At 34.6% G+C, this 12547-nt stretch overlaps 1 protein-coding gene across 1 annotated transcript in view; it reads left to right on the forward strand.

The window, feature by feature from the left end:
- Nucleotides 1-12040, forward strand: part of PDK3 (pyruvate dehydrogenase kinase 3) — a 169945-nt gene extending 157905 nt beyond the window's left edge. The window contains exons 10-13 of the mRNA XM_044670151.1: nt 576-686; nt 7261-7374; nt 9440-9579; nt 11288-12040. Of these exons, the coding sequence (XP_044526086.1) occupies nt 576-686; nt 7261-7374; nt 9440-9579; nt 11288-11318 (396 nt within the window). The 3' untranslated portion in view covers nt 11319-12040. The remainder of the gene's footprint in view (nt 1-575; nt 687-7260; nt 7375-9439; nt 9580-11287) is intronic.
- Nucleotides 12041-12547: the final 507 nt, after the last annotated feature.

Genomic DNA, 12547 nt, shown 5'->3' on the forward strand with positions numbered 1-12547 from the left:
GGAGATTCCATTTATAAATTCCTAATTACTTTCCAGAATGGCTGGACCAGTTTATAAGTTCTTCAGTAGTTTTAACAATGTGCCTATTTTTATACAGCTCCCCTACTGAGTCATTTTCTTTTTTTGACAAATATGAGGTAGAACCTCCAAGTTGCTTTAATTTGCATTTTTCTCATTACTTAGCGATTTCAATCATTCTCTTCCCCTAGCCATAGATCTGAAAAATTATTTCTTCCTGGTTTCTCTAATTTACCTATGATATGACCTTTTATATTTGTCATTTGTCCCTTTGGAGCTTAACTTTGAGATGAATTATGAAATATTTATCCAAATAATTTCTGGCAGGCTAAGCTCTAGTTTTGTATGTTATTCTAAGCTTCATAACAGAATCACATGTGGTTAACTCCAAGGTAGAAATTTCATGATGTTGATTAAATTAGCATTTTGTTGGTGAATTTATAGTACTCAACACCTTTGAATACTTTTTAGAATATTTCTGATGTGTATTTTCTGTAGTTAACTCAATATTTATCATATACCACTTTCTAGAAGATTGTAATTTTTGTGTGTTATAGATAAGTGACCATGGTGGTGGTGTTCCACTGCGAAAAATAGATCGTCTTTTTAACTATATGTATTCAACTGCTCCCAGACCTAGCCTGGAACCATCAAGAGCAGCACCTTTGGTAAGAATACACAAATTTAACTAAACAAGATTCTTAATGTGAATCATTGGCTTAATTCTATCTTTAAAACAAACAAATCAAAAAACCTTTTGTTTTCACTTTAAAAATTTGGTCTGCCTTGAGGCAAGCAGAAGACTCACATTAGTCCAAGCATGAAGTGATAAGGGCTTGCCACAAGATGGTGATTATGTGAGTGAAAAGAAGTGGATGTAGAAAAGATATTTTGAAAGCAGAAATGACAAGATTTGATAAAAGATTGGGTATATAGGGTGAGTGCAAGTAAAGAATGAAGGATGATACTAAGTTTGGGAGCTTAGATGACTAGGAAGGATCCTGGTGTCCTCTACGCAGCAATAGAAGAATGGTGGAGAGTTTAAGGAAAACCATAATAAACTTTGTACTGAGTTATTTGTAAGCCATCCAGTTTAAAATGTCTTAAGAGATAGAGCTCAGGAGAATGGTTAAAACTGGATATATAGACCTGGTAATAAAACTGGATATATAGATCCAGTAATCATCTGCCTAGAGATAAATAACTAAATCTGTGGGAGCTAATGAGACCCTCTAAGCAAGATATTATGTAGGGATAAGAAAAGAGGCTACCACCTCTCCTTTGGGTGGGTAGCAGAAACCTTGAGAGCAAGCATGAAGGAGCATTTAGGTGAGAAAAAAACCTGGAGAGAAGTGTCAAAACCTAGAAAGCAGAAAAATAGTACTCAGTAGTGTCAGCAGCTGTAGAGAGGTTAAGAAGAATGAAGATGAGAAAATGTTACTAAATCTGGCAATTAAAAGATTGTTTGTTAACTTTAGAGATAACAATTTCAGTTAAATAATGAAGTCAGAAACCATATTGCAGAAAGTTTAGGATTGAATGGGTAAAGAGGAAGTAGAAGTACTAGGTACATGGGGGCAGCTGGGTAGCTTAGTGGAGTGAGAGTCAGGCCTAGAGACAGGAGGTCCTAGGTTCAAACCCAGCCTCAGCCACTTCCCAGCTGTGTGACCCTGGGCAAGTCACTTGACCCCCATTGCCCACCCTTACCACTCTTCCACCTATGAGACAATACACCGAAGTACAAGGGTTAAAAAAAGAAAGAAAAGAAAAGAAGTACTAGGTACAAAGATGATTTTTACAAGGAATTTCACCATGAAGGGAGGAATGATTTATAGTATGAGAGCTAGCAGCTAGGAGGGGATAGTTGGATCAAGTGAAAGTGTATTAGAGACTGGAGAGACATGGGCATGTTTGTAGGTATCAAGAGGCAGACAAAGAGATAGGGAAAGATTAAAGATCTGTTAGATTGGAAAAACAAAAGGGACGATCCATTAGAGAAAATAGGATGTAATGGAATCACTTCTGCATATATTTGCCTTGGCAAAAGTGGTCCCCTCTTCATATGAGATGAGGTAGAGGAGGAGAGAATAGAAAAAGGCACCTGAGTTTTTGCAAGATGAAGAAAGCTTTCAGCAAATGGTCTCAATTTTTTCCATTAAACTTTTTTTTGTTTTATTTTCTTTTTTTCTGTGAGGCAAGGTCCTCTGCTAAAAAGGTAGGATAAAATAAACTCTACTGTTTGGCTTTCAAATCCCTTTGCCAGCTCTCCTCACTTTACCCTTTCTTCTTCATTAGAAATTACTACAAATAGGATTAAAAATAATGCCTTTCAATTTTCACTTATGTCTTATTTTCAACCTTTTGGGACTCAAATCTCCTTAATACTGTAACTTATATCTCTCTTTAATTATGGGACCCAGATAGATAGTTGTCAGAACAGTGAGCTACCTGCTGCAAAATTAAAAAAGCCAATAATCTTTTTGGCTACAAATACTCTGCAGCTTAGCTAAGCTGGCCTTATTGATGTCCTTCACTGGCACTCCATCTCCCATTTTTTTCAACATTCTTTACTGTCCTAACCTGCCTCATTTATTTTGTATGTACTTTTCATATGTACATGTTGTCTTCTCTAATAAAATGTAAATCTCCTTGAGAACAGAATTATTTTCATTCCCTTTTTTCTTCACATCTCTAGTGCTTACCACAAAGTCTGGTTTGTAATAGACACTTACTAAATGCTTTAATTATTAAATGCTTTAATTATTGGTTATTCCCAAGAAATTTTTATCGTATACAGAGACATTAGAGAGGTCTTGAAATGTTAAGTTCAGGAGTATGTTCCTTCTTCCAAAGGAGTCCCAATAAATTGATTCTGGGGATTGATTTAGGTGTGATAGGCTAAACTACATGAAATATCAAGGTCCTTTTTATCCTTAAGATCACCATCCATAGAGTTTTAAATTTCTTCAACATATAGAACTTATTTTTCCACATTGTGCTTGTGACATATGTTCAATACAAGCAGGTAAATGTCTTCCTCATGACTATTGTGAGGATTTCTTTCCTTCAGTACTATATCAAAACAAAAGTAGATTTGCATTTCTTTAGATTTCTACTGTCAAGGGATACCAGTGACTCTTTTAACAGGATTTTTAACAGCATTTGGGGAGAAAGTAATATTTTAATAGAATTAAATAAAAGATTATTGGCTTTTTTATTTTGCAGCAGGTAGCTCATTGTTCTGACAACTAACTATCTGGGTCCCATAATTGAAGAGAGATATAAGTTACAGTATTAAAGAGATTTGAGTCCCAAAAGGTTGAAAATAAGACATAAGTGAAAATTGAAAGGCACGATTTTTAATCCTATTTGAATCATCTGGGGTATGATGATTCTAGCCAGAAATAACATAATAAATGCAGCAGAAGTAATATTTAGTACCTCAAACTTGGGTCATGATGTCTATATGGGTGTCTTAGAGCCCCTGTCCCTCCCTGTTCCTAGCATTGCTGTTTTGCCAGCATGGGAACCTCTTGATGGCTACCAGCAACTATGTAAAGAAAGAGGCAGGTGAGAAATCATTTTATACCACCCATTTTTAAAAAGCATGATGCACCTTTGAAAATGAAACAGTATTGATGTCACTGCATTATTTTAGAAATTTTCTAATGAAGAAAATTATACATAAATTTATATGTACAGCAAAACTGGCATCCGAATAGTGACACTTTTATGAACAAGTTCAATTTTTAAAATATTTTAAGAATCTAAAGTCGATAAATACATTTCCATATTCAAAGGAGGCTAGAAAAATAGGGTGTTGTGTATGACATTAAATATATTATCTACGGCGTGGTTTTTAATAAATGTTAAATTTAAGTTGATATTGTCAGTATTGCTAGGCTTGTCTTTGTGCCATTTTGAACTTTCTTTTCTCCTCTGTGTATTTTTAAATGTTTCATTAGATATTCTTTCATTTCTTTTTTTTTTTTTTTTACCATACCTGCCTCTCTATTACCTCCATAACCTTTTTTTAAAAACCCTTCTGTCTTAGTATCAATTCTAAGACAGAAGAGCAGCAATGACGAGGCAAAGTTAAGAGACTTGCTCAGGTCACACAGCTGGGAAGGGTCTAAGGCTAGATTTGAACCCAGATCCTCCCAACTTACAGGCCTGCATGACATCCACTGTTATACTTACTTGACACATATATGCACACATGTGAGCATACACACACACACCCTCTCTACCCTCTAATATGTATATTCAAGTGAAATGACTGAGTGTCTACATCTAAAAATGTATGCCTTGTTCTGCCCCTTTCATCCAAGAGGTGTGCTTCATCATTATTTATTCATCTAAATATTCAGTCTTAAAGTTTTCAGAGTTTTTTTCCTCTGGAGAATTGTCTGCAAATAGTACTGGTTCTGCTCACTTTACTCTATCATTTCTACCTAGGTTTTCCTGGTAGAAATAATCTGATTTCTCTGAATCCGTCCCCTTTGACATTTCTTTTGGCATAATAATGTTCCATCATATTCACATACATCATTTGCTTACACCATTTCCTATTAGAAGGACACTGCATTAATTTCTAGTTCTTTGCTGCAACAAAAAAGTGCTATTTTTGTATATATGTGTCCTTTCCCTCTGTCTTTGCTTTCTTTGGTGTGTATGATTAGTAGTGGTATCAACAAGTCAAAGACAATGTACAATTTAATGACTTTTTGGAATATAGTTCCAAAATACTTTTGAGAATAGTTGGCACATTTCAGAGCTTTACCATTAATGTATATTAATGTGCCCATTAACCCACTGACCCTCCAACAATCATTTTTTTCTTTTTTTGTCATTTTTACTAATCTGATAGTGTGAAGTGTAACCCAGCTAGGTGGCACATTGGGAAAAGTGCTGGATTTGGAGTTGAACACCTGAGTTCAGATTATGCCTCAACCACTTTCTAGCTGTGTGATCTTAGGCAAGTCATTTAACTATTCTGTACCTCAATTTTCTCATCCATAATAAAAGGATGATGATAATAATAGTACTTACTTCACAGGATGTATTAAGAGGATCCAAGGAGAAAGCAAATGTAAAGTGCTTTGCAAACTTTAAACTGATATAAATCTTAGCTATTTTTTAAAATTTGCATTTTTCTCATTAGTGATTTGGAATATTTTTTCATATAGTTGATAATTTTTCAATTTCTTCTTTTGAGAACCTGCTGTCCATATTCTTTGACCATTTTGGTTGAGGAATAGTTCTTTTTCATATAACATGTATGCATACATTTGTACATATATAATTTCCTCATATGTCTTAGATTTTTCGTATTTGCAGTTGAGATTTTTTCCAAGTTAACTTTTTCCCTTCTAATTCTATTGCATTGTTTCTGTTTGGGTAAAAACTTCCATTTTATGAATAAAAGATGTCCATTTCATTTACTTTCTGTCTCTTGTTTGGTCAAGAACTTGGTCTAGCACCTTTTATTGTCCTCTCATTTGTTAACATGATCTTTTGTATGTAGATCTTATATTCTTTTGAGTTTATTGTTGATATATGTTGTGAGTTATTGATTTACACATCATTTTTCTTAATCTTTATTCTAATTTTCCCAGAAGATTTTGTCAGATAATAAGCTCTTACACTAATAGTTCATGTCCTTTGGCTTATTTAGCACTACAGTATTATGTTCATTTACTTTTGCATCTTGTTTAAGAAAACTATTCCATTGATCAACCTTTCAATTTTTTAACCAGTAACAAGTTTTTAAAAAATAACTACTGCTTTGTAGGAGAGTTAGAGATGTAGTACTGCCTTATTTCTCAACTTAAAATTCCTTTTAAATGAATGTTGAGTTGATTTTGTCTAATTCTATAAAATAACCTTTGGTGTGAATTATTATGGCAGTGAATCTTGAAGTTAATTAGGGTTTTTTCCCCATTTCTGTTACATTACCATGGCCTCAATGTGAACCATTAACTTTTCTGATTTTTAAATTTGTTTCTTAAAGATTATTTTAGTTATATTCCTATAATTCCTGCATGTCTTAGTAAACAAGCTCCCAGATATAGTCTGTAGTAATTTTGAATAGAATTTTTTTCTTTCTTATCCTACTGGTTTTTATGGTAATGTACAGAAATACCAGTGATTCATGTGTTTGTTTTATTATCTGTATTTATTATCTTCTATGTAGACCATAATATCATCTGCCAAAAACTATAATTATTTTTTGGGATTTGCTTGTGCTTGTTCTTTGACCTTTTTGCATGTTTCTGCAAAGCTAGCATTTCTACAATTATGTCAAGTAATGTTTCCCCATTAGAGATTATTCTATTTCTTAGTTTTTATAGGTACTTTTAAATTTTTGATTGGTATTTCCTATATTAAAGAAAGGTTCATTTTATACTTTGGCTTTATGGGTTTTTTAAACATAAAAGAATGGTATGTTTTGTCAAAAGATTTTTAATACATCTATTGATAGAATAGAGGCAGAAAGAAGACCTTGGTTACATGTAAGTGCTTTGTCAAGTAAAATATTCTCACATTGGTCTTGTCTTAAAATGTATGTCTCATTATGCACCTTGAATCCAGCAACTCTCCGTTAGGAAATATTTTAACCTGATAGTACAATGCCTGGGCACATAACAGGCACTTATGAATATTTGTTGGATGGCAGTTAACTTAGTGCTGAGCAGAACTTTTTGAGGTAAATGAAATTTTCTTACCTGTTATCTCTTAAGTGAAGAGACAGCTGTGCAGGTAATAAACTTTGTAAGGACCCTGTAACCAAGAAATCTGGGTATGGGGGCACTCTCAAAACACCAGGAAGCAACCTTTCTACAAACTGTTCTCTGTTCATCACTTAGACCTTGGTACTAGTGGATGGAAAATATTTTATTTGAACCGTAGCTTCCAAAGCTCTAAAGAACAAAAAGATCTGTTGATAAAACCTTGAAAAGTATGATTTTGTTTTGTTACCACTTCAAACCTTGTTAGATAATAAAGAAAGAACCAGCCAGTGCTGGGAGGGACCATTTTTTATTTACAGATATTTCTGAAATACATTATAAAAGTTGAACATAAGGAAAATTTGCGGGAAATTTCTAGTATTTAATATGTTTTATATGTAATGTTTATTAAAATGATGCTTAACTTTCATCTGAAATACATTTTTAAAATGTACATCTTTGTAATACCTGTGCTTTTTTCCTCTTACTGTGCTGGGCTTTCTCTTTCTAGGCTGGATTTGGCTATGGGCTGCCCATTTCCCGTCTTTATGCTAGATACTTTCAAGGAGACCTAAAACTGTATTCAATGGAAGGAGTGGGTACTGATGCTGTAATTTATTTGAAGGTATTTCATTTAGATTTTTAAAAAATGTTTTAATATTTAACTGTTTTGACATTTATGGTTTTTACATTGTAATTTATATTAAGCTATGGAAGTTATGATATTGATAGGTAGTGCAGTGGTTGGATTGTTGGGCAAGTCTTAGCACAATACCTGGGATTGTGCTAAGACTTGCCCAACAATCTTATTTGTACCTTAATTATCAGGAGTAACATGGCAGTAGTCCTCATTTTGACTCAAGTATATTTCCACTTCATGTGAAAACTCTTTGATATTATATGGTTTTCCTTCCTCAGATTACTCCCATCCATCTGCCACACAGCTTCTGAATGTATGTCCTAAAGTATGTGTCACTCTAGTTCCAGCCCCACCCCACCCCCACCCCCTTATCAGTTTCAAATAAAAATGCTTTTGTTCAGCGTTTAAAGCTCTTCAAACCTGATCTTGCATAGATTTCCAGTTTTGTGCATTACTTTCTTCCCACATTCTGGTTCAGACATGCTACCTTATTTGCAGTTCCTCAGTGCACATCTTATTTCTGTGCATTTACACAAATGTTCTCCCTTCCTCTCCTCCCTTAAGGCTTCCTTCGAGATTCAGATCAAAGACTGTGTTCTGTGGGAGGCCTTTCCAGTTTCCTCTAAATGCTTTCCACTAGGATTACTTGGTATCTACTCTGTGATATGTCCTGTATATACCTATATGTACTTATTAGCTCCCATTAGAATGTAAGCTCCTTGAGGGAAGAGACTAATTTGCTTTTTCTTTATATTCTCAGCATTTAGTAACTACTAAGTGCTTAATAAATGTTGATCGATGTACACATAGATTTGAAATTTAGAGATAAATATTCACTGTATTGTTATACCTTACTTTTAAAAATATTTTTCAAAACTTAATGTTTAAATATTACTTCTCTAGAGCTACTATTTTTAAATTTTCTTAAGTTGTGTTTTATATGAGGTATTTTAACAAATAAGGTATATGCCTTGTAGGGTTAAAATTAGGAACTTGACAAAGATAGGAGAGCATTTTTAAAATTTTTGTTTTGAGAAAAAAATAGAAAAGACGGAAAGATAGGAAAAAGAGAGAGATTTCACTAACTACCCTAGTATTACCTAAAAACTACCTAAATCTTCTTATATCAACCTATAAACTACCTAAAAACTATCATTAGAGAGTCTCACTAATAACTTTTCAGCATATCTAACCAGGCCGAACCTACACTATACATATATATATATATATATATAATTTTTTTTGTTATTATTATTATTTATCCCCCCCCCAACTAACTCACTAAACAATGGGCAGCTACCAACCCACACACTCTCCTTCAATCAGATTCTACAGCAGCCAACTCTCAGCAGCAACTGCCAGCAGCCTTAGAGCAAAAGGCCCCTCTCACACTTCGTGCTTGCCATTATCTCTCACTGTCCAACTGTCATTCTTACCTCACTTCCTCTCTGAGAGCAGTTTCTATTTCCTTTAACTGTGGACTGGTCTCCATGGTAACAGAACCTCTTATGTTTGGGCCTGGCTCTCTGTCCACTGAGCCAGCCAGTTCTTTCCCCAGTTAAGTTAGAGCAAGTGATTAAGAATTCCTTTTACAACCTGATGATATAAGGGCATAATTCTTAAAATCACAATTTTGTAAACACTTAACATATCTTTGTTTGCATGATTGGTATACATAAGGTTGTTTCCTCCCAAACCATATGATTACAATTTGGCTAAGCATCCGTCAGTTGAATAACATTTTGTCTCTTGGCTTATGTTATGTGGTTCATTAGGCTTCTCCTTAAGCATTATTATCTGAAATAGTTTTATCTAAAAGTTCATTTATATATAATTCTTTCCCGTTTTTTTGAAACCATAACTTTCTGAGTGATTATTTTTTTTAATAGAAAAAGAGTACTTCCTAATATTTCCATAAAATCTATTTTTATTGGCTGTTTTGACTATAAGGAATTATTGAAGTGTAATTTCAATATGCTAGCCACATTTCAGGTTCAGTATTTCATATTCCAAATTATGGATATTTGACAGACCTTTTATATCCCTATAGGCTCTTTCAAGTGAATCATTTGAAAGGCTTCCAGTGTTTAATAAGTCAGCATGGAGGCATTACAAGACTACTCCTGAAGCTGATGATTGGAGCAATCCTAGCAGTGAACCCAAGGATGCTTCAAAATACAGGGCCAAACTGTAAGTCTTTCTGTCTCTAGCTCTCCATAAATTGTGTGTATCACTTATAGAATTTGCCCAACTTAATTTAAGCTAAGGTTCCTTTATCAACCCAATCTTCTTTGTAGGTAGGCCACTGAAATAAGACTAAAATGATCCTGAGGGGGAAAAAGAAGCTAAGAACATTTTTTTTTAATCGTAAGTAGAAAAAGGAAAAATAGTGTGACTAAAAAGATGTTTCCTTTTAGGTACACAAATGAAAGATCCTCTGAACTATTAAGTTTTCATATAGATTAAAGTTGAGAGGCACCCCAGCACATGGTACAGATAATTTCAGTTTGGAAGACCTTGGTTCAAGTCTCTCTTCTAGCATAGGTTGTGTGACCCTGAGCAAATAACCTCCTGTTCCTTGCTTGAGGTAACTATAAGGCTCTACGTTGTAGAAAAAGTTCTGGCCTTCATCGGACAAGGGAGTTTTCTCATCTGGAAGTTCTTTATACAAATGAAATCACAGGTCTTGTTCCTGTCTCTATGGATTGAAGTTGATTGGCAAGTAAGCCATTGTCATATGACAGTCTTCTTTCCAAAGAAATTTTAGCTATTCACTTTCCATTTTTATTAGTAGAGGAGATTTTAAAATTGAGTGATTTCATGAATGGAAAACAACAACAAAAGTCTGAATAGGAGAGTTAAACTGTATGTTTCTTATCTCCTTGTCAAAGAGATGATAAACAGCGCAGAATAAAACCAATTTGAGGGCCTAGCCAAAGATGAAATTTTTTATGCTTGATTCTGCATATTTGTCATAAGGCTTAATTTTTCTTTTTGCAGTGGTGGAGGGAGAGAAAACAGGTTTTTTTTTTTTGGAGGGGGAAAAAAGAAAACTTAGGAAATTTATGCTATCTGATTTCAATTTGGTCCTAACTGCTATATATGGGCCTCCCCAGAAATAATGAAGGTGAGTTACTTGATTTCCAAAAAAGTAAATTCTACTCCTCAAATAGATTCATATCTTCAAGTGTCCTATATCTTTGAATTCAAAATGATCAATCAGATTTGGATTTTTCCTTCCTCTCAGATCCAGTCAGTTTTCATAATTTTACTTTCAACTAGCAATTAAACAAAACATATGACCAAATAGTGAAAACAGGTATTGGAATACCTAGATACTTTTATTCATGCAAAAATGATCTATCAAATTTAAGTTTCATTTTTCATTTAAAAAGAACTTTAATTGAAAATGCTTTAAATGACAAGATTCAAAAAACTAAAGTTAAATATCTCTGCGAACTATAGCATACAACTACTGTCTCTAAAATTGACCATTTCTAATACAGACATTATAATTTTTCATTTTGGCAGATGACCAATTGTTTAAAAATAATAAATTAAGCCTCACAATTTATTTTGAATTACAATTGTGAAATAATTATGTATTATAAATAGTAGATTTCAGTAGTCTCTTAATATCTTATATATTCATTACATTTTTATATATCATCTAACATGTTTTGGAAACAAGAGGAGCAAGTTGGAACTAAAAAAAATCCAAATAAATAATAATTCTTCTCTGATAGCTCTGGACCATAACTGAAAGGAAAAAAGCATTTGTTGAACAAACTATTTTAAAGCCCTAGTTACAGGAAATATTATTGTCAACACAACAGCCTTTATAAGAATGTAAACTTATACACTCTGCCTAACCTAGAATCATTTACTTTCCTTGCAGTGACAAGATCAAGACAAATAGAACTTTCTAAAGAAATGACTGCATATTTGTCATAGTTCTGTGAAGAAAGATTGTGTCTTCTGCAAGCTGGCCAGAGAGCGCTCCTTACCAGCACGTCTTGGGGGGTGGCACCCTAGCTGTTTCCAGGGCTTGAACATGTATTTTCCCTGAACCAGTTGGAACTGTTCCATGGACCCTGTCCTGTAGCTACTCCAGCTCTTCCACTAAAACAATAACCTGAGTGCTTTTTATGACACCTTGGTGTTGGTTAGCTGTTCTAGGGGTGAGAAGGTCAATGAGAGCCTGGCACAAGGGAGCCTGATTGATGCTTTGCTCACCTGTCTTTCTGCCCTCCACTTTTCATTACTATAGAGTCCCCTGCCTACACTCCCACCTGCGGGAGCTTCCACTTCTGCCCGAATCCCACAGTGCTGTGGTGTTTTGTGTTTGCAGCTGGATTTCAGGCTCTTCTCAAACCACTGACTTGTTCCCAGAGATTCTGAGGATCAAAGTCATCTGCTAAGGCCTCATCAGTGGGGGATTCCTGTCCCAAAGCCCTGACCTTCCCTTTCTCACCCCACAGCCACCTGCCCCCTAAGTGGCTCAGACTCCTCCCTCCCTCCCGCTGTTCTCCATCACCTGGTTAGGTTCTGGGACTTTCATGTTAGAAAGAAATCTCACCCATACATGCAGTTGGTTTTCTATTTAATTTGTACACTGCCATTCTGTTGATTAAAAGTATTCCAAAAATTGTCCTGGGACTTTCACTGAACCTTTGGGGGTTTCAGAGACCACTGATGAAGTAATACCCTCGGTCAGTTTTGTAAAAGGAGATTTAGTCTACTGCGGAAAGGGATTTTTAAACCCCCTACATGGAAGGCTCTTCTGAGGCACTTAACCAGTTGCAAAATAGTACAGTTCTTTCTGGAGATTTTTGAGAAGTTGATACCCTGAGAGAGAATCAGCCTTTGAAATCTTAACCTCCACTATTATATCCCAATTTAGAATGTAGTGTCAATTTCAATCACCTTATTCTGATACCCTTTATTTATTTCCTTTTTCCTTTTTTTACTCCTTAAAAAAATTTTTTTTTTGCAAGGGGGCAGGTGGGGAGACAGATGGAAGAAAATGGAAGCATGAGGAACTTTATCTGTTACTTTTATAGTATTTGAAATGGAAATTACTTAGGATCCACAACTGGACTTGAGATCCTATGTATTCATTTGCATAGTTTGGGCAACTGTGTGCCTAGCCTCCTCA

Source organism: Gracilinanus agilis, chromosome 3 (genome assembly GCF_016433145.1).
Source record: "Gracilinanus agilis isolate LMUSP501 chromosome 3, AgileGrace, whole genome shotgun sequence".
NCBI lineage: Eukaryota > Metazoa > Chordata > Mammalia > Didelphimorphia > Didelphidae > Gracilinanus > Gracilinanus agilis.